The sequence below is a fragment of the Rhinichthys klamathensis genome, unplaced genomic scaffold (genome assembly GCF_029890125.1).
Source record: "Rhinichthys klamathensis goyatoka isolate OS25496 unplaced genomic scaffold, OSU_Roscu_1.1 h1tg000059l_1, whole genome shotgun sequence".
Lineage (NCBI taxonomy): Eukaryota > Metazoa > Chordata > Actinopteri > Cypriniformes > Leuciscidae > Rhinichthys > Rhinichthys klamathensis.
In genome coordinates, this window is record NW_026606604.1 from 5,452,143 (window position 1) to 5,473,411 (window position 21,269).

A 21,269-nucleotide genomic window follows, 5' to 3' on the forward strand; every position below is an offset into this window, starting at 1 on the left:
AGCTGCTTATTATATTTATCTGCCTCTGCCCAGCACTATATCAAAACCATGGAAACTCATGTTTATGGATGCTATGATACTGGCACGATGCATTTGGTAAGATTTTGCATTGAAATACATATTCATATAAATGTTATTGCATTAACACATACACACATTATATATAAGTTATATAATGGAGTTTACTAAAGAGATCTGCTGACAAAAACTCAACTTTTTGGATTTCTCTCGTAGAGTTTTGTAGCTCATGACCTTGGACTAAGTTCCCCGTTCGGTGTTGTAAAGTACTTTTCGTCTTGGGAGGATGTAAAAAGTAATCAGTCCAGCCCGACCGTCCGGATCACAGAGGCTTCCTTTGGAGGAGTGGAAGCGCAAGTATTCGAGTCCACTGCTGAAGGGCAGGAGCAGCGCTTGAAAAGAGGCGTGGTCTATTTGCATGGAGGTGGATGGACACTCTGTAGCACAAGTAAGTAGGTGATAGATTGTTAATGTTAAGTTGCATATGATTTCATGTAAGTCAAACATTTTGTTGAATGCATTAGAAGTTGTAGACAGAGGGAACGAGAAAAAGAGATTTGCACAGCAGTCTCGAAGCACCCTCATGTGGTAGAGAAAGGAACACTTCTCAGTTTAAAGACACAATGAAATCAATTCATGCTGAGTGACTTTATGAAATCACCATGACAGTTCTTTTTTTTAATGGAATATTGCTGTATTTATTATAAATTATCTATCCAAAGTTGGGGTAAGGGGTAAAAAACAAAACAAAGCAAAAAAAGCAACAAAAAAAAGAAGAAGAAAATATTCAAATCAGGAATGTCATAATCAGTTTGTAAATAAAAAATGTCTGTAATTTTTTTTAAATAAATAAATTATCTATCCATGCACGTCATCATTTTTTAATGCATGTGCCCTCATAATCTTTAATCAAAATAACTTTCCCTCTTGGAGCGACATCTCAGCTGTATCCGTAAACTGATTAATGCTGCCTTCGGAGGACGCATTCCAAGGTAGGAAGGCATCAAGGCACGTCCGAATCCAATGATAGCTTCACTTCCTGTCTCCTATACCTTCATCTGATGGTTGCAGATGTATCCTTCACTGCCTTTGATAACCAACATTCCTATGGTTTCCATTCTATGACAGTTGAGCCAAAAAATAAACATGGCATCTGAAAGTTGCAGCTGGTCGTCAGTTTGTGTGTAGATGTAAGTTTTTGATCATTGTTTTCCACTTTTGATATAATTTCTAGTGAGTAATTACTATTGTAGTTATTAAATATTCACCTAGTTATCACCAAAGCTCTCTCTATTTCTGTAGATCAGCAGGAACACACACACACACACACACACACATATAAAGCATATTTTTAAAACTGCATTATAAATGTAAATTTTATTACATTTCATATTAACAGCAATAAAATATTCCTGTTGTCGCTGACTAGGTTTGTTGTAACATTCCATGTGAAGCTAATGAGGAAATTACGAGGTCTTTCATTGCTCCCTTCGCCAAGTGCGTTCTCTTCTCCAAGTGCTCCCTCCAAAGTCCCCATTTCAAGGGTTCTGCCCTTCGGAGTGATTAGGGCATAGGGATGCTCACTTCCGATTGGAATTTACCCTAAGGCTACAGGCAGGAGAGGGCTTTTTTCAGGGTTGGAGCTAAACTCTGCAAACAGCATGCCGTTCTATGGATGTTTTGACCTCCAGGTCCCCACGCCAGTCACATGACTGAAAACTATGAATAGGGAAGAAATGGTTTTCGCAACTTCCTGTTCATGCCAACTTTAAACGTATCATGACACTTGTGATGTTTTCATTAACTTTTTTGGTGATATTATCTATGGTTTAATGCCACCTTCATGTGCTATCGGAAATATTCTGCTTCCTACTTCTGAAGTTGTGATTAGGAGCTTGTTGTGCTCAAGTGCTTTCTTGTCAGAAAGAATATGAATCATGGAAGACACCAGGGGCCTCATGTATCAACACTGCGTACGCACAAAAACACAGCGTACGCCAGCTTTCACGTTCACGGCCAGATGTACTAACAGTGAAATTAACGTAAGAATGTGTGTTCCTCCAAGTAAACTTCATGTCTGGCGTACGCATATTTGTCGTGATTTTTGTCCGTTGGCGACTCATAGAGGCAATTAAGTGAAGTGGCAAACATTACACTACGAATTGTTCTATCGCACCACCAGCTGTCAGATATTGCTTATAATTTGTAATTGATAAATTATTTGACATATTATTGTCACAAGAGTTTTTAAAAAATATTATATTATGCAATTAATTAAGAACATATATAAAGCATGTCCAAATTGATACAACCCGTCTAGCAATGGCAGCGTTGGCTTAACTAGGAATAAAAAATAAACTTCATTAATTCGGTCAGTAAAGATAAAAAAAGAAAGTAATATTTTTATTCAGCAAGGACACATTGAAGTGACAAGTAAAAGGGACAGTAAATGCATTAATAATGTTACAAAAGATTATAAGATTTCGAGATCTGTTTGATTTAAGTTTTTATTCATTAAAGGTGCTCTATGTAACTTTTCTACTAAAATGAATCCTTTTTTTATTGCCTGTGTGTGAAGGGGTTGTAATCACACATTAAAATGATCCACTTGTCGAGTTTTGCTATTACCTCTGAAGGCCAGTATTCCTATTTCTATGTGAAGTCTCCGGGTCGGATTTACCGCGAAATCCAACGGATGTGACGTGCATGCGCGCTCCCGAGCCTCTCTCCTTATATACAGTCTATTGTAGACGGTCAGGGAGTTACATCCGGTTAAAGGCGCACGTTTTTCGGCTTATATCTCAGTCAATCTTTGATCAATATTCCCAAGAATCTAATCGTTCGTAGTACTGGACGGGGCCTTTCGAACGAACCCACCCCCGAGGTCCAACTCGCCCGGCTCCCCGAGTTATAGCCGTTCGAAATCGGGGGTCCCAGCGAACGGCGATCCGGTAGGGGGCATCCCCGAGGCCCGCCCCGTTCGGGCAAGAGTTCCCCTGGGACCTCCTCCCCCGAATTTGAGCTCTCTGGGTCTTTGTGTTCCAGAGATACGAGCGATTTTCTTCTGAGATCGTGACGTCACCGGCGTCCGCAATTTTGCAGCGCGCCCGATTGTTTTCTGCTAATATCTCTGCGAAAACACCACCAAAAACTATGGAACTTATATGGTTCTTTTCAGCTCGACTAGATGGTCCCAACGAGCTCGGTGCTCGCCGAATCCGTCTAGTATTCGCAGAGATATTTGCGTAATAGACGGTATTGTCTATGAGTTCGAGCACGAGCGCTCTTGTAAAATTTGGTTGCAATCTGAAACATCACCACTAGAGGCCGCTAAAAGTTACATAGAGCACCTTTAAAGAGTCCTGAAAATACTATATCATGGTTTCCACGAAAATATGAAGCAGAAGCACAGCTGTTTTTAACACTGATAATAATCATAACTGTTTCTTGATCATCAAATCATCATATTAGAATGATTTCTGAAGGATCATGTGACACTGAAGACTGGAGAAATGATGCTGAAAATTTTACGTTAATTGGGATGTACAAAGAGAATATGCGTGGGATCCTTCGTACGCAGAGATTCATACATTCATACTGCTTTTTTTTGTGCGTACGCACAAAAAAAAAGCAGATGTATGAATCTCTGCGTACGAAGGATCCCACGCATATTCTCTTTGTACATCCGTAAAATTGAGCGCACATGCACGAGCACAACGCCCCACCCAGTCTCCTCCCCCAATTAAATTAATTTAAATATGTTAATTAGTCCAATTTGGCAAAAGAAACCTGCAAGAACATGGCTAAAGCAAGCAAGAAACAAAATTTCACTGAAAATGTCTTCTATGTGAATATATAGTAAAGTGTAATTTATTCCTGTGATCAAAGCTGAATTTTCAGCATCATTACTCCAGTCTTCAGTGTCACATGATCCTTCAGAAATCATTGTAATATAATGATTTGATGATCAAGAAACATTTATGATTATTATCAGTTGAAAACAGCTGTGCTTCTGCTTCATATTTTCGTGGAAACCATGATATAGGCTAGTATTTTCAGGATTCTTTAATTAGTAAAAACTTAAATCAAACAGATGTCGAAATCTTATAATCTTTTGTAACATCATAAATGCATTTACTGTCACTTTTACTTGTCACTTAATGTGTCCTTGCTGAATAAAAATATTACTTTCTTTTTTATCTTTACTGACCGAATTAATGAAGTTTATTTTTTTTAGTTAAGCCAACGCTGCCATTGCTAGACGGGTTGTATCAATTTGGACATGCTTTATATAAGTTCTTAATTAATTGCATAATATAATATTTTAATAAAACTCGTGTGACAATAATATGTCAAATAATTTATCAATTACAAATTATAAGCAATATCTGACAGCTGGTGGTGCGATAGAACAATTCGTAGTGTAATGTTTGCCACTTCACTTTATTGCCTCTATGAGTCGCCAACGGACAAAAATCACGACAAATATGCGTACGCCAGACATGAAGTTTACTTGGAGGAACGCACATTCTTACGTTAATTTCACTGTTAGTACATCTGGCCGTGAACGTGAAAGCTGGCGTACGCCGTGTTTTTGTGCGTACGCAGTGTTGATACATGAGGCCCCTGATGTATAAACGTTGCGTACGCACAAAATGGGAATAGAAATATGCGTACGCATTTTTCCACGCCCATATCGGGATTTATAAAAAATAAACTTGGGGTAAATAAGTGCGCACCGTAAGGATGCTCTTGACCGTGCGTACGCACTCTTTTAGAAGAGTAGCCTATGTGTTTTGGCGACATGGCGCTTTTCCACTACACAGTACCAGCTCGCCTTGGCTCGGCTCGACTCGCCTTTGTTTGGTTTTCCACTGTGTAAAAGTTGTACCTGTACCTGCTTTCGGGTACTTTTTTTCGTACCACCTCCGGCGAGGTTCTAATGGCGCTAAGCCGATACTAAAATGTGACGTGAAAACAATGCCGACTGCTGATTGGTCACAGAGAATTTGCGTCATCATTGCACGCGCCAGATGGAGTATCCAGAATAACCCCGCCATTTTTAAATAGTTTGGCCAGAGATAGTTACTAAACTTACTACTATTATTATGGCAACTCGGAAGAATACGCCGTGGTCAAACGAGGAGGTGCAGACATTCCTTTGTTTGGTTGCCGAAGAGAGGATCCAGCGAGAGCTTGATGGGGCAACGAGAAACGAAAGGCGTCGCTATGACGACCGGGTACTATTTGTGGCGGTACTTTCTGCAATGGAAAACGGAGCGAAAAGCGAGCCGAGTCGAGGCGAGCCAAGGCGAGTCGAGTCGAGTCGAGCTGGTACTGGTAATGGAAAAGCGCACTGGCCCAAATAGCAATAACTATTTAAAATGAAAAACTTTTAAATTATCCTATTACATCACCCAATAAATCAAATTGCATCAACCTGAATTATCATTATCAGAATTCTTAACCAGGTGCAAATACTATTTTTTTGTAATGAATGGGCTATAAAAAGGTATGTGCGTATAACATATCATCATAATGGATGCTCTAGCGCTGTTAGAAAACCTTGCTAATGACGCACTACGGAGGGAGCGTGTTTTCAGAAACCGTGAAGATTTCCTTGCTCATGATGATGATTGGCTCATGAGCCGATTTCGATTCCCAAGAGCCATCCTCTTGGAATTGTGTTCTGAATTACGGCCAGTAGGGTGAATTGCCCTAATGTGGGACACTGCCTAATGTGGGACACCTAAGGTCTAGTGTTTGTAGGTCCCCCATAAATACATGAATGACAGTGAAACTATGGGTTAGACAAAGCTGTGGTGTCATGTGATCAAAATCACATGACCTATCAAATGTCCAATCATATTTGAGGGTGGAGCAATCATCAAACAGGAGACACCTTGTGTGAAAACCATCCGAAGGTTAATGACATAGAGTTTTAACAAATTTGATGTTAAGGAGTTAAATAGATTTTAAACAAAGCAATCCTGCTACTTTTTAGCCTAATATGCTTATGAAATGTTTGTCCATCAAAAAATAGTGTAACTTTATGTGTATAAACTATATATTTTATATTTTTATCAAATTTCCTAGTGTCCCATATTAGGAAATGTGGTTGCAAATCTGGGACAGCATGATCAGCCTAATGTGGGACAGTACTTCAATGAGTCAAAAATGTGTGGTGGGGCATGGTTTAAACATTTTTTTTTTTTTTAAATTAATAAAAATATTAATAATGTTTACATTAGACAAATCTTAACTAAAGAAAAAACTGTTTCACCTAAAGCATTGATGAAATGGAAACAGGATTTTCATGACCTTTTTTCAGAATCTGTGGTCAGATATTAATAAATATGTAATTCCTAATAAATAAGTCAAAGAAACTCACTTTAAAATAATAAATAGATATTATCCATGTAATGATTTTATCAGTAAGTTTAAAGAAGGGGTTTCTCCATTATGCTGTTTTTGTAAAGAGGAAACAGAAACAATTGTACATTTATTTTTTAGTTGTAATTATACCAAATTATTTTGGTCCAAAGTTTCTCTGTTTATTTTTTAGGTGTTTTACAAATTCATCACCATAACTGATATAATGGTCTTGTTTATGGATTGTGATACTGGTTTACTGGAAATGGATAATACAACTAAAAAAATTTGTTATTTTACATGTTTCATCCATTCATAACCAAGAAAATTACTAACTAAGATTTAAGAGAGAATCTAAAATAAAACAAGATTTTACTATTCTACATGTATCAATGTGATTTTTTGGTCTTTTATCATAGATTTTTCAGTGTCCCATATTGGGGAAACAACTGTCCCACATTAGGAAGCTGCAGATTATTTCAGACAACTTGCAATAAGATCACTAATATGTCTATAATATCTCTTATGAATGGGTTATCTGAATTGTCTCTTTTGATTTGATTAGCATACATACTGGGGTTTTTAAAATGGTATTGGGTGTGGATTTAATGTTTTGGTTACACATCGCAATATGTCACAGAAGTCTGAAGTGCAAAAAATGTCCCACATTAGGGCAATTCACCCTACATGAAATCATTACTGAGAAGTTACAACATTTTAATATTCAATAAATATAAATATTTGTTGTGGATGTGATGCTTTTGAACACTTTCCTCTGGCATGCTGTCTGTGTTTTAATGTGTTAACTACATAGATAATTGCTTATCATGATAGCAGATTGTCTGAGAAAATGGTTTCGTGCAAATAATACACAACAAGGTCTATCTGTTTCCATTAAAAATATAAATCAATTAAAATACTATTTGGCCAGTGGAAAAGATTGAGAAAAACTTTCTCTGAAATGCATTTTGCACTATTTTATTTTATTTATTTAAAAAACAAGGGAAGGATGGGCTACTAAATGATTTTTATTAATGTAATGTGACGGCACATCCGTATTCCATATTTTCCTAATGTCTTGTACCGTTAAACATGTTATCACGTGGATGAATAATCATATGCAAATTATATGCAGATGAGGATATGCATAGTAAAACTAGGCGTTATAATCTCCATATATGGTTATTTCGGGGTGGAGACGCATGTGCGCACAATCTTCCGCTGACTGGGATTTATAAAGTGAATTCTGCGCAGGTTCTGGTGTACGCACGGTTTTATAAGTCTGAATATTTTTTTGCGTACGACATTTTTGGCTTTCGGCCGCACGTACACTTTTAGTAAGGATTCTACGCACAGTTTTATAAATGAGGCCCCAGGTTTAGTATTTCTTGGGGAAATTTTATTAAAGCCAAAATGTACTGAAGAAATATAGAAATAATTAATAAGAAATAATTGCTCTCTCTGTCTTCAAAGAGATGAAACCATATTACCTTCAGTGCATGGCGATGGCTGAAGAGCTGGATCCAGTCGTAATATCTGTTGAGTAAGCAATGTTGCACATTTTTGGTAGATCTTGCATATGGTCTTTGCATTATTAAAGGCCTTAATTACCAGTTTTAATTTGTATATTTTGTTTTATTTTGTATGTTCAGGTACAGCCTGGCTCCAGATGCACGTTTCCCAGACCAGTATAATGATGTTTTTCAGGCCTCAAAACACATCCTGACAGCTGAGGTGTTGGGCCAGTACTCTATAGACCTGAAAAGAGTGGCTGTGTCAGGTGACAGCGCGGGAGGGAACCTTGCCGCTGCTGTGGCCCAACAGGTACGACAAATCCCTGAGAGTATGAGAGTAAAGTGAGGAGACACATCAGAAGCCTTTATTTTGGAAGTGTAAAATAATGTGACTGAAATTTATAGTGAAAAGCTTGGAATTTGTATAAAAGCTGTAAAGAATATGTAAATAACTATAAATTAAAATTATATACAGTATACTTGGTATAATTATTATTCTATAATATATATACAGTATATACATAGACACACTGTTATAGATACTATTATTTATATATATATACTATATTATAATTATATATTAATTGTATTATTAATTTTATATACAGTATAAACTATATATATATATACACACACAAACACACACATATTATTAATTTTATATATAAACTATATATATGTATATACACACACACACACACACACACTGACCACTTTATTAGATACACCTGTTCATTAACTTGTTAAAGCAAATATCTAATCAGCCAATCACATGGCAGTAACTCAATGCATTATGGCATGTAGATGTGGTCAAGATGCTCTGCTGTAGTTCAAAGTGAGCATCAGAATGGGGAAGAAAGGTGATTTAAGTGACTTTAACGAGGCATGGTTGTTGGTGTTGCCAGATGGGCCGGTCTGAGTATTTCAGAAACTGCTGATCCACTGGGATTTTCACGCACAACCATCTCTTGGGTTTACAGAGAATGGTCCGAAAAAGAGAAAATATCCAGTGGCCGGCAGTTCTGTGGGCTAAAATGCCTGAGAGGACCATGGCCAGACTGGTTTGAGCTGATAGAAAGGCAACAGTAACTCAAATAACCACTCGTTACGACCGACCGAGATCTGCAGAAGAGCAGGGTATTTTCTTGGCACACTTTGGTCCTCTTAGTACCAACTGAGCATCGTTGAAACGCCACAGCCTACCTGAGTATTGTTGTACCATCTTCTGATGGCTACTTCCAGCAGGATAACGCAACCATGTCACAAAGCTCAAATCATGTCAACGTGTTTTCTTGAACATGACAATGAGTTCACTAAACTCAAATGACGTCCACAGTCACCAGATCTCAATCCAGTAGAGCAGCTTTGGGATTTGGTGGAATGGGAGATTCGCATCATGTGCAGCCGAAAAAATCTGCAGCAAATGCGCGATCCTGTCATCATGGACCAAAACCTCTGAGGAATGATTCAAGCACCTTGTTGAATCTATGCCACGAAGTTGTGTTGTTTTCTCGTTCTCTCTCTCTCTCTCTCTCTCTCTCTCTCTCTCTCTCTCTCTCTCTCTCTCTCGTTCTCTCTCTCGTTCTCTCTCTCGTTCTCTCTCTCTCGTTCTCTCTCTCGTTCTCTCTCTCGTTCTCTCTCTCGTTCTCTCTCTCGTTCTCTCTCTCTCTCTCTCTCTCTCTCTCTCTCTCTCTCTCTCTCTCTCTCTCTCTCTCTCTCTCTCTCTCTCTCTCTCTCTCTCTCTCTCTCTCTCTCTCTCAACAAATACTGCGTATGTTTTGTTTACTAGAGTGCCATAGTGTGTTATTAAACGTATTCATCACAAAAGATGGCTAATAATCACATTTTTTTTATCTCATTGTTCACAGATGGCTTTGGACAGTAGTGTTCCTATTAAATTTAAAGTTCAGGCCCTGGTCTACCCCGTGCTTCAAGCCCTGGACTTCAACACACCTTCATACCAGCAGAACGCCCACATGCCCATCCTGCACCGTCCGATCCTGGCCCGCTTTTGGCTGGAGTACCTAAACGGGGATCAGACACTTGTTTCTGCTTTGCTGGCAAACAAGCACACGGCTCTGGATCAGGGCCAGGAGATGGCAGCGGCCAGAGCCAAGATCAACTGGACCAAGCTTCTTCCGGTGGCCTTTCAGAAGAACTATAAACCCGTGGTTCCGCTTCACGGAGACCCAGAGCTGCTGGAGAAGCTGCCAGGCCTACTGGATGTGAGAGCGGCACCTTTACTTGCTGAAACTGAAGTGCTGAAGGCCCTGCCGCCCGCCTACATCATGACCTGTGAGCACGACGTGCTGAGAGACGACGGACTCATGTACGCCACACGACTAAAAGAAGCCGGAGTCCGTGTCACCGTTGATCACTATGAAGATGGGTTCCATGGATGCCTTAGTTTCGCTTTCGGGCCCTTTCGATTTTCTATTGGAACACGAAGTCTTAGGAACTACATCCATTGGCTCAAGGAGAACCTTTAAAGAAACGTACTACAGAGCCAACATTTTGGAAAATTATGTTAAATATATTTTGATTTTAAATTAGATTTTTAAATTTAGCATGCAGTGCAATATGAAAATGCTACAAAGATCTGAACAGGCACAATTTTTGTATCAGTGGGTTCAGGAGCTGCTGTATTGGTATATGAAAGGTGTTACATACACATTTAAATACAGGGAATTTATAGTCAAATTTAATTTAATCTCCAAATGATTTATGCAACGTAGAGTTTGGGTACTTGGACTTGACTTGGACTTGGACTGCAATTAGGAATGAACTCGGACACGGACACAGTCAGGTGGACTTGACACTGACTCGAACTTTAAGTAACAATATAAAATTAAGATGACAAGACATTAATTAATCTGTCCCACTTAAACTCAGTTGGTTTAGGACTTGTACTTGACTCGGACTCGACAAGGTGGACTCGGACCCAACACTAATGCAATGCTACTGTATAAACGGGTATAAATCATAAATTGAACACTGAAGCTTATATTATAGTTAATTTGCATAAAGATAAATACTTTAAATGTTCTATGTACAGTATATACCAAATAAATAATATAATTTTGGTTTGACGTTTTGACAATTAAACACTGGACTGAAACTAGTTTTGCATATACATAAACACTTAAATTAAATGGGATTGTGATTATAATAGTATAAGTAAAAAATAGTAATGTTGTCAAGGGAAAAAAGTAGTATTTTTACTTTTCAAAAACAAATTAATAATAATATGTCATTTTTGGCTTGACAGAGCTTTCAGGGACAGACATAATTTTAGATGTTCATAAAAAATATGAATGCCATAAAATCTTTTCTCAAAGCATATCAACATGTTTACATATAACGTATGTCTGTTAAAATACAACACCACTGGGAAAATGTTTCTTACTCTTTCTGGGAATTGCAACTTCTCTGGCAGTTTCTTTGCTGCTGGCAGTCAGCAGTTTTGACAAAAGGGAATTTCCTAAAAACCGGCGGTGTGGTGGTTTAATGAAACACGAGCTGGAAGGGAGTATTTGAGGGAAGATATCCGTCAGTGTTAGCTCATGGGAAACGCCGGGGGGTTCAGATAAGCGCGGTGGAATGCGGCTCTCACTGTTTTTCTCACCTGTGAGACCTTTAACTATTATTGCACCTTTGGCTCTTTCCTCTAATTGAGAGTGTGGGGACACTAATCGATTTCTGTTGATGTTTTACTTACAGGCACTACCATTATTCTCAGGGAAAAACGCACAAAATAAGGATCTGAAAACTACTTTTTAAGCAGTTGATCTTTGTAATACACCTATATTTATCTCCTCCTTTTCTGCCATTATTGTTTTGTAACCATTCTGCCTGCCAGTTTAGAAACTGATACTACTATCTTCTCTCAAGTATGATGAGTATGTGAGTCACTGTTGTAATCATGTTTCTTTTGAAGCTGTGTAAAAATATAACAATTGTTTAGGCTACACATAAACCACTGACGATGACTTGTACACAAAAGATGCCACTGTTCTCCAGCACTGGCCATTGGAAAGAAAAATAACAAAACGAAAACACAATCTGTAATATCAGCAATTAAATGAAGAACAAATGAAGAATCTCAAATATAAGACCTAAGCAATTTCACATTTGTCTCCTCTGAGAACTTGTTGTAAAAAATGCAGATTGTGCCAAAAAAAAAAGATTTCAATGACCAAAAACAATTCTCATCTAATTATCTGAGCTATCCAAATTTTTTTAGTACTTCATAGTACTTAAATTTTATATTAAGTGCTGTCAAATTGATTAATGCGATTAATCGCATCTAAGAAAAGTTTGGCCTATATGTTGTGTATGTGTGTATATATATATATATATTAAATATGTGCAATACATAAATTAATACAATTAAAATAGTGCTCTCAAATCGATTAATCTAACAGAAAATAGTGCTGTCAAATCGATTAATCTACACAGCATATATATAAAGATATATACACTCACCTAAAGGATTATTAGGAACACCATACTAATACTGTGTTTGACCCCCTTTCGCCTTCAGAGCTGCCTTAATTCTACGTGGCATTGATTCAACAAGGTGCTGAAAGCATTCTTTAGAAATGTTGGCCCATATTGATAGGATAGCATCTTACAGTTGATGGAGATTTGTGGGATGCACATCCAGGGCACGAAGCTCCCGTTCCACCACATCCCAAAGATGCTCTATTGGGTTGAGATCTGGTGACTGTGGGGGTCATTTTAGTACAGTGAACTCATTGTCATGTTCAAGAAACCAATTTGAAATGATTCGAGCTTTGTGACATGGTGCATTATCCTGCTGGAAGTAGCCATCAGAGGATGGGTACATGGTGGCCATAAAGGGATGGACATGGTCAGAAACAATGCTCAGGTAGGCCGTGGCATTTAAACGATGCCCAATTGGCACTAAGGGGCCTAAAGTGTGCCAAGAAAACATCCCCCACACCATTACACCACCACCACCAGCCTGCACAGTGGTAACAAGGCATGATGGATCCATGTTCTCATTCTGTTTACGCCAAATTCTGACTCTAGCATCTGAATGTCTCAACAGAAATCGAGACTCATCAGACCAGGCAACATTTTTCCAGTCTTCAACTGTCCAATTTTGGTGAGCTCTTGCAAATTGTAGCCTCTTTTTCCTATTTGTATTGGAGATGAGTGGTACCCGGTGGGGTCTTCTGCTGTTGTAGCCCATCCGCCTCAAGGTTGTGCGTGTTGTGGCTTCACAAATGCTTTGCTGCATACCTCGGTTGTAACGAGTGGTTATTTCAGTCAAAGTTGCTCTTCTATCAGCTTGAATCAGTCGGCCCATTCTCCTCTGACCTCTAGCATCAACAAGGCATTTTCGCCCACAGGACTGCCGCATACTGGATGTTTTTCCCTTTTCACACCATTCTTTGTAAACCCTAGAAATGGTTGTGCGTGAAAATCCCAGTAACTGAGCAGATTGTGAAATACTCAGACCGGCCCGTCTGTAGGGTTGCCACCCGTCCCTTAAAATACGGAATAGTCCCGTATTTGTGAAATAAACAGCGCGTCCCGTTTTGAATCAATACGGGACGCGGTTTGTCCCGTATTTCCGAGTTGTCTTAAATGCATCATCACATGCAAATCATAACACCCGCATTCTGTGAAGACTCGTCCTATTCTACCCTTGATTGGGTAATACTCGCTGCCATTGTTGGTTTGATTGGTTTGTTTAATAACATCAGTTTCAGGGCCAATCAGAGTCAGAGGAGGGCGGGTCTTTTGGCAGAGAGTTGATAGCAATGCTAGCTTAGAGAAATCAAAGCACCGTCTCACAGTTCTTCATACGTTAAGGATCTCCCGAAGCAGATAGTCATAGTGTAATGACAGTTTTTTAATCAGCTCAATAATGTTCTGATTGATTACGTTTTCATATGCTCCATACCCTATGCCCATTTGCTAAGAAATAATGTTTCAATGTAAATGAATTATATCCATACATTATGGTATGATTTGTTTATTATAGTTAAGGTAGTCAGACACATGCATTTTTTAAATAAGAGAGAGATATTTAATAGGCCTACATATTTAATAATAAAAATGTGCATGTGTGAAGAAAATGACTTATGCTTAACAAATCTAGAGAATAGGTCAATAGGTCTGAATACATAAATAAATAAATACATAAATAGATTTTCTTACCAATAATAAAAATAGTGTTATAATTAAATTTAGAAATGTTTGTAGATTATAGGTTATTTATGTGTGGTATCACTGTTTGGATGGTGTTACATGTTTGAAAGAAACAGCTACTCGGTGCTGCATGGAGTGACAAGTACACTTAACGCCTATAGTCCAATACTGCACAGTACTACTGGTCTACTGATGTTTTTGATGTTCAAGATCCTTTGCTAAAGTCATAGTTTTTTCCAATCAAATTTAGTATTTGTTTGAGTATCAACACATTTGTTTAATTTATAGTGAATAATTTATGGATCTGTTAATTTAATAAGTTAATAAGTTAACATCTCACATACAACTCCGACGAAAGGCCATTTTTTTTGTAATCTCATTGTCACACTTTGTTAACGTTGTTTGTGATAGAGAGTGATTTATTCACAATGATTTCAATAGCAGATAGCTTATTATAATGTCCATTGGTATGATCTTATTACTTTCCTGAAAAATATGTTTTGAGTTATGATACCATTGGCATACCGTCGGGCCTGTGGTCATTGTGGCCCTGAGGGCTTTGGCCCCCGCTGCGGCCGCCGGCAGGCGTCCCTTATTTTTTTGTATTGAAGGTGGCAACCCTACCCGTCTGGCACCAACAACCATGCCACGCTCAAAATTGCTTAAATCACCTTTCTTTCCCATTCTGACATTCAGTTTGGAGTTCAGGAGATTGTCTTGACCAGGACCACACCCCTAAATGCATTGAAGCAACTGCCATGTGATTGGTTGATTAGATAATTGCATTAATGAGAAATTGAACAGGTGTTCCTAATAATCCTTTAGGTGAGTGTATATATTTGAATATAATATATATTAGGTACAATACATTTTATAATAGGCTATACAATATATTTCTCACAAAATTTGTCCTAGACCAGATTATCCTGTTTTGTTTTAATTTATATAACTTTACTTGCTTTTTTATATACTTTAATTTTATGTTGTTTTATATAATTAATTCTGTTTTATAAAACTTGATATTTTGCTAAGGTGGTCGAACATGTGCAAGTAATGCTATGGTAATGAGTTTGATTCTTATTGAAAAACTGATAACAAATTATACCTCGACTGCACTGGAAGTCGTTTAGTATTAGGATATGAACATCTGGCAAATGCGTCAATGTACTGAAATGAGACATAACTGAGAATATTACTGAGATATGAAAGAGCAACGTCTGAGCAATAAACTTTTCTGGGTGTGTCTGCTGAAGTCACAAATAGAAAAAGTGAAACCAGAAGACATTTTTTGCCCCATTTGTATTAAAAAATTGTTTATCCCATGTTTGTTAGCTTCCTTTGAAGAGGCTTTAATGGGTTTGTGCTGTTTTTGCTTTTCAAAGATTTTCATAAGTGAATCGCTAACTCTTTAAGTGAACACAGGCAGAGTTAGCCTACAGGCCGAACCGAGATGATCCTGCTGACTGGAATAACCTGTTATCGTTCGTGCTGTGACAGAGAAACTGAAAAAAGCTGAGATGTTTTTATGCGAACCTACTCAAGAGTGTGACATGTCATGTCACATGGCCAAACCTGATCTCAAGAAGCTCGATGGCAAAGTGTGAGGCAGTTCCTGTTCTCAGCAGTTATACATAACCCGATACACGTTTTCAAACTTTGCACAAATTGCCTTCAGGAAGAGTTTTTCATGCCAGCGTCTCAAATCTCATCTAGATTACGATGTCACACTGTAATACGAGTAGCCAATGATTAATCAGGGAAAGCTGCGTGATTATTTCAAAGGAAAACAAAACCCAAGGAGTTTACATACCTAGCGCTAGGAGGAATGTTATCGTTCACATTGTTCATTGCTTCCTGAATTTAAGGTAGTTGCTTGCACAAAGCCATGCCTCCCATTTCATTGTAAAGCACTTCAACTATTTGGCCTGATTTCTCTTCTGCTCCATAATAATAAAATAAGAAAGCAGTTCACCCCACTGCTTAAAGTGCCCCTATTTTTTTCTTTCCATTTTTATATTATCTTTCAGTGTTATATAATGTAAAAGGTCTGCAACGTTTTAAAGAACAAAGTGCACAATAAATAGCGTTAACTGAAACGAGTTGTCAGTACTCTAGTCTTTATTTCCTGCATTAAAGGGATACTCCACCCAAAAATGAAAATTCTCTCATCATTTACTCACCCTCAAGTTGTTGCAAACCTGTATGAGTTTCTTTCTTCTGATGAACACAAAGAAAAATATTTTGAAGAACGATTGGAACCAAACAGTTGTTTGGCACCATTGACTTCCATCGTAGAAAAAAATATATACTATGGAAGTCAATGGTGCCAAAGTTCCAATCGTTCTTCAAAATATCTTCCTTTGTGTTCAGCAGAAGAAAGAAACTCATACAGGTTTGCAACAACTTGAGGGTGAGTAAATGATGACAGAATTTTCATTTTTGGGTGGAGTATCCCTTTAACCTATGAAGGTTTGTAACACATTTGCATAATGCCAGTCTATGGTTTTCATTGGCTGCCTGTGAACAAGGTCTACTTTGACCCGCCCTCAAACACTGTAGTTGTGGCTGAGGCCTGGAAGATTTTGTTTTGTGTTGTCGACATGTCGAGAAGAAGTTATTTTCAGTGCTGCGAAAGCAAATCGCTACACATGCACTTCTAAAGGACGAGGAAACCGACGCCATCTTTACTGTTCACATCACTGTCTACCAAGTGTTGAGGAAGCCTCTGAAGCTGGAATCCAGATATGGTGATGGGTGTTTTGTTTCCGACACGTGCTCTAAGTAGACCAATCATTACAGTCAGACCAATCAGAGAACAGTAGGCTCTCAGAAAGAAGGGGTTTAGAGAGACCGGATCCAAACATTAATTGTAATAATTCAGTGATATTTTTGTATTCATAAGGAGTCTGACAACAGCCGGTGTGATCCACACAGAGATCTGATCTCACCATTATCGAGTCTGTCTGTGATTACATGAAGAATCAGAAAAAACTGAGTCAACGTCTCCAAGATGCTTGAAGAAACCTTCCTGCAAAGATACAGCTATACAGTACTGTGAAAAGTTTTAGGCACTTGTGTAAAAATGCTGTAGAGAGAGGATCCTTTCAAAAATGTCATAAACAGATTTTATTTATCAATTAACTTCAATTAACTAAATCAAATCAATATTTGGAGTGAGCACCCTTTGCATTTAAAACAGCCTTTGTCCTACATTTGCACATAGTTTTTCAGGTAGTTTTGCAGGACGGTTTCTTCAAGTCTCTTGAAGACGTTGCCGCAGTTCTGCTGGATTTAGTATATCAACCGAATTCATTGGTAAAATATGCCACATACACAATGAACAACTGCAACCACATTGATGGTGCAGAAATTTTAATTACAAATGGCGAGTTTTAATATGAATGTTTGTGAAAATGTATGAGCTAAAATATCTGAAAGAAGCCCATTTCTGAAACATAAGGAAAAAATCATGCTTTGGTTAATCATAAATATGACATTTAAGTCATATTTATGAGGTTAAAAGTTGAAATGATGACATAAAAAGTAATAATTATGTTCTCAAAATTAAATATATGTCATAAATAGGCTATGGCTCAGTTTTGACTTTTCATCTTATATATATGACTGGAATATCATAATTATGATTTTTTTTCTTATCTGGCAGAAATGGGCTTCTTTCACTTATTATCACAAATATGACTTAGTATGTCATATAATCGACTTTATGTCTAGTGCTGTGAAATCGATTAAAATCGAGAAATCATATACACACACACACGTATATACCAAAGCTGTGCTATTTCATTAGATTAACTGTAGTTTAACTCAAGGACATGAGTTCGTCCAGCATTGGCGCTCACAGTACATCACTGAGTGATTAAGCTTGTATAGGCGAGACATTTAGATGAAAACAGCAACAATTTGAGCCTGTTTCATGTAATTTTCTGATGACATGACATGTCGGATTACATGTTTGCACGCAGAGTCAGAGTTTAGATCATCTGTCACACCCCACCCAAGAATGACCATTTGGCTTTCAAAGCTTCTTAATAGAGAAACACTGCCAAGTCTAAAAGCACAAAACACCCCTCTATGTCTCACATTTTCATCTACATAAATCAGCTGAGAAAATCTTCTCCTCCTTGGCGGTTCATGGCAGAGTTTCTCAGCGATCTCTGACCTGAAGTGCATTTCAAAAAACTTTTTATGCTTTTTGGCCGTTCATTTACTCAACATCGTTTTGGGGGCCTGAAAACGCAAACTTCTGAAAACAGGTTTTAAAGTACGAGTTTTTGAAAACGACAATGTTATCGTCTCCATGTAAACTACAAAAACGTGAATATGTGAAAACGGTGACGTCATGTGCATGCGCATTACGTGTTCAAGTCTATAGGTGCATAGTGTTTCTTTACAAAGTGATATCGCCCACTACTGGCCTGGCATGAATCATGGGAATAATGGGAATCGTCTGTATGCTAAAAATGTGAAGCAAAACTTTTCTGTTTTTAGTACATCATTAGTCTCAGCCTCAGACGTCACGCCCACGGAACGTTGGCTAAACGTCTGATGCATATGGTACACTTAACTGGAAACACTTCAGGAATGTCGAAGTCGTCATCTGATTGGTTGAATTTTATCGGATTTCCGGGGGGCGCGAGTGTCGCGTTTATTTTCGGTCCGCCGGGAAACAAAGCGCAGACGTGTGATTGCGGAAGAAAAACTGTTGTGTTTACATGAGTGACAATGAGCATTTATCAAGATCAGCTGAACGTAGGATTCTCAAAAGTATGCGAGGTTCACGGCATAGACTCTTGAAGTTTTCTTCTCCTTCTTTGATTTTCTATGCTGACTGACTTGTTGCACGCCGGTCTGTTGTTGTGGGGACATTTCCACGCACCGAAACGTGACGCTGAACGAAACGAACTGTAATTGGTTGTTTGACATGTCGGTCAAACGGCCTTATGGGCGGGCCTTGGCCAAAGAAAGCTGCTATGAGTTCCAGACCTTCAGCCGTCAGTCTGAAGGTCTGGCTACGCGAGACTAGTACATCATTGACGTGTAAACGTACCCTTAGAATAGCATGCATTAATTTAAGTTGTAATGGCTATGGATGGAGAGAGGACAGGCCACCCCTCAGGACAATCCTCCCACATGGCAAAGTGGCAATCAACATATAGCTCTGCCTTTTTCACCCCGGAGGGAAAACTGGGAATCTCCCTGTCTCCCTTCCCTCTTACTCAGGAGTGATGTCACAGAGAAGCACAATACGGCCTTGTATCCCGGCCTATAAGTCTCTTGGCACTTTGATTGCATGGCTTAGGCATGTCAGAGCGTAATTTTAGCCCCCCCCCCCCATGACGTAATAGCCCCCACAAACTATTTTACTCTTTCAACCCTTCTTCATTTCCTCCTGCTCTGTTTTCCATTTTTGAGCATTTGACACTAACAGTAATTTTTTTTTCAGATGATAAAGTGGGGCCCCCCAAAATTGGGGGCCTTTTCTCTAGCCAAATTCCTGATTCCCCAAGTGCAATGGAGCATTGAATCAAGGCCCCGTAACTCTCCGTGACCCCCCCTATGTTCTTCGCAACGGATATGATCACACATTCATCAGCGGCCTGTCAAGTCTTTACAGCCCCTGCGGCTTCGTTTAAAAACCCCTGAGGATGGAAAACCAACCCTAAGGTCCTATAGTTAGGTCTCACTTTAGCTAGCTATCAGTTTGGAAAAGCACATAGTAACGCAATGATATCCCAGTTCAGCTCTATGTAACTGCAATGAACCTAAGGCTGATATGAAACAGTCCTGAGGGTTTTCATGGAGAATTACATTCAAAAGTATATACAGTGCTTTCCCATGTAAATTCACAACCACTATGATAGGCTGTTGTGTGAATTGTAACCAGGGTGTTGCTATGTGTTCTAGGTTGTTGCTAGACCATTGCTAATACATAGCTAGTTTGTTGCTTACTGGCCCAAGTTAAAAATCCCACCCCAAGTCTTATTTGCTCCCTAGATATAGTCTGGGATTTGTTTCTCCTGCTGAAAACTGCAAGTGTGATAGTTTATACTGAGAGAAAGAGCGTTCCTGTGTGTTCAGGGGTTGCTTTAACATTCAGCTCCAAGAAAAAGGGAGTCAGTGGGGGAGGATTTTCTCTCCGGTGCAGGACATCGGTCAATCATGGCGCCAGACTACAGTCATGTTTCATGGGCAGAAGAATCTCCCTGCACTACCTCCCACACCAACACCACCCACAGACACACACACACTCATAAAAGACATCCTCAGATCATTCTGCTTATGTATAAATGTGGCAGGGTCACCATAAGGGATGAGTTTGTCACTCTTTGGCTGCAGCTTTTCCTGGCGTCAGCTAAAACAAACCCAGCCAAATCTACACTTTGCATTCGCTTCTGCTGGAAAATCCCAAGTTTCCGGCCCGTCCACTGGTCGCCTGCCGCTCTGTTTCTTTTTTCTCCTTTTCTTTGTGTTCCTCCTCCTCCCTTCCACCATGTCTGTGCCAGATATGCTCAGATCCACAGTGCCGCTTGTTGCATTGTTTAGGTTGCCTGCGATTCAGAGCAGGACATGTCAACACCGTGGCCTTCAGAGACCAGTCGAACACAGCTGGCTGACAGAGATAGAGCGAAAGAATCAGCGAAAGAGAATGGGTGTGGAAACAATAAGAAATATTTGAATTAAGAACAAGGTTCATGCCAATTGTTCTACATGCAAGGACTTTTTATTAAGCTGCTTAATCTCTAGCTTTGACTCTGGAGCTGCGAATCAGCCTGAACAATCACCACAACAAGTATTGTTTGACTGTATTATCATTCAGACTTTGTCTTCACAATAAACCTATTAAAGAGCACCAATGATCCTTTATAAAGAAGCACGCCCTCCATTTTCTGCTGAGCTTTACTTTTTTAGGAGGAAGTCACAGTCATTGTCCCAGACGATCACTGAAGCCTGTTTGGTCACCTCCGTTCATCTGCTGTTGATTATAGAAGCTGATCTAATCTCAGCGTGACACATCTGGCACAAACAAGTCCATGAAAAAAGCAATATTGGGTAACTTTGCTGACGCTTGCGGAGCGGGATGGAGCTTCAAAAGGCTCCTATCCTGCTCTGCTATGAACTCGCATTGGGAGTCGTTTTAAAAGCATCTATAAATGGTAATGT

At 38.9% G+C, this 21,269-nt stretch overlaps 1 protein-coding gene across 1 annotated transcript; it reads left to right on the plus strand.

Annotated features, from left to right (window-relative positions):
- On the plus strand, positions 1–11,117 carry LOC130084005 (neutral cholesterol ester hydrolase 1-like). The gene is made up of 5 exons (XM_056249134.1): positions 1–96; positions 235–466; positions 7,864–7,933; positions 8,043–8,214; positions 9,773–11,117. The coding sequence occupies exons 1-5, from the start codon at positions 49–51 to the stop codon at positions 10,391–10,393; spliced, it is 1,143 nt and encodes a 380-aa protein (XP_056105109.1). The 5' UTR covers positions 1–48; the 3' UTR covers positions 10,394–11,117.
- The last annotated feature ends 10,152 nt before the right edge of the window (positions 11,118–21,269 follow it).

Bases quoted from the DNA above. Each gene is read 5' to 3' on its own strand.
- LOC130084005 (XM_056249134.1), top strand. From the start codon at position 49: ATGGAAACTCATGTTTATGGATGCTATGATACTGGCACGATGCATTTG. The intron at 97-234 runs GTAAGATTTTGC...TTTCTCTCGTAG, and splicing joins ATACTGGCACGATGCATTTG to AGTTTTGTAGCTCATGACCT. The intron at 7,934-8,042 runs GTAAGCAATGTT...TTGTATGTTCAG, and splicing joins CCAGTCGTAATATCTGTTGA to GTACAGCCTGGCTCCAGATG.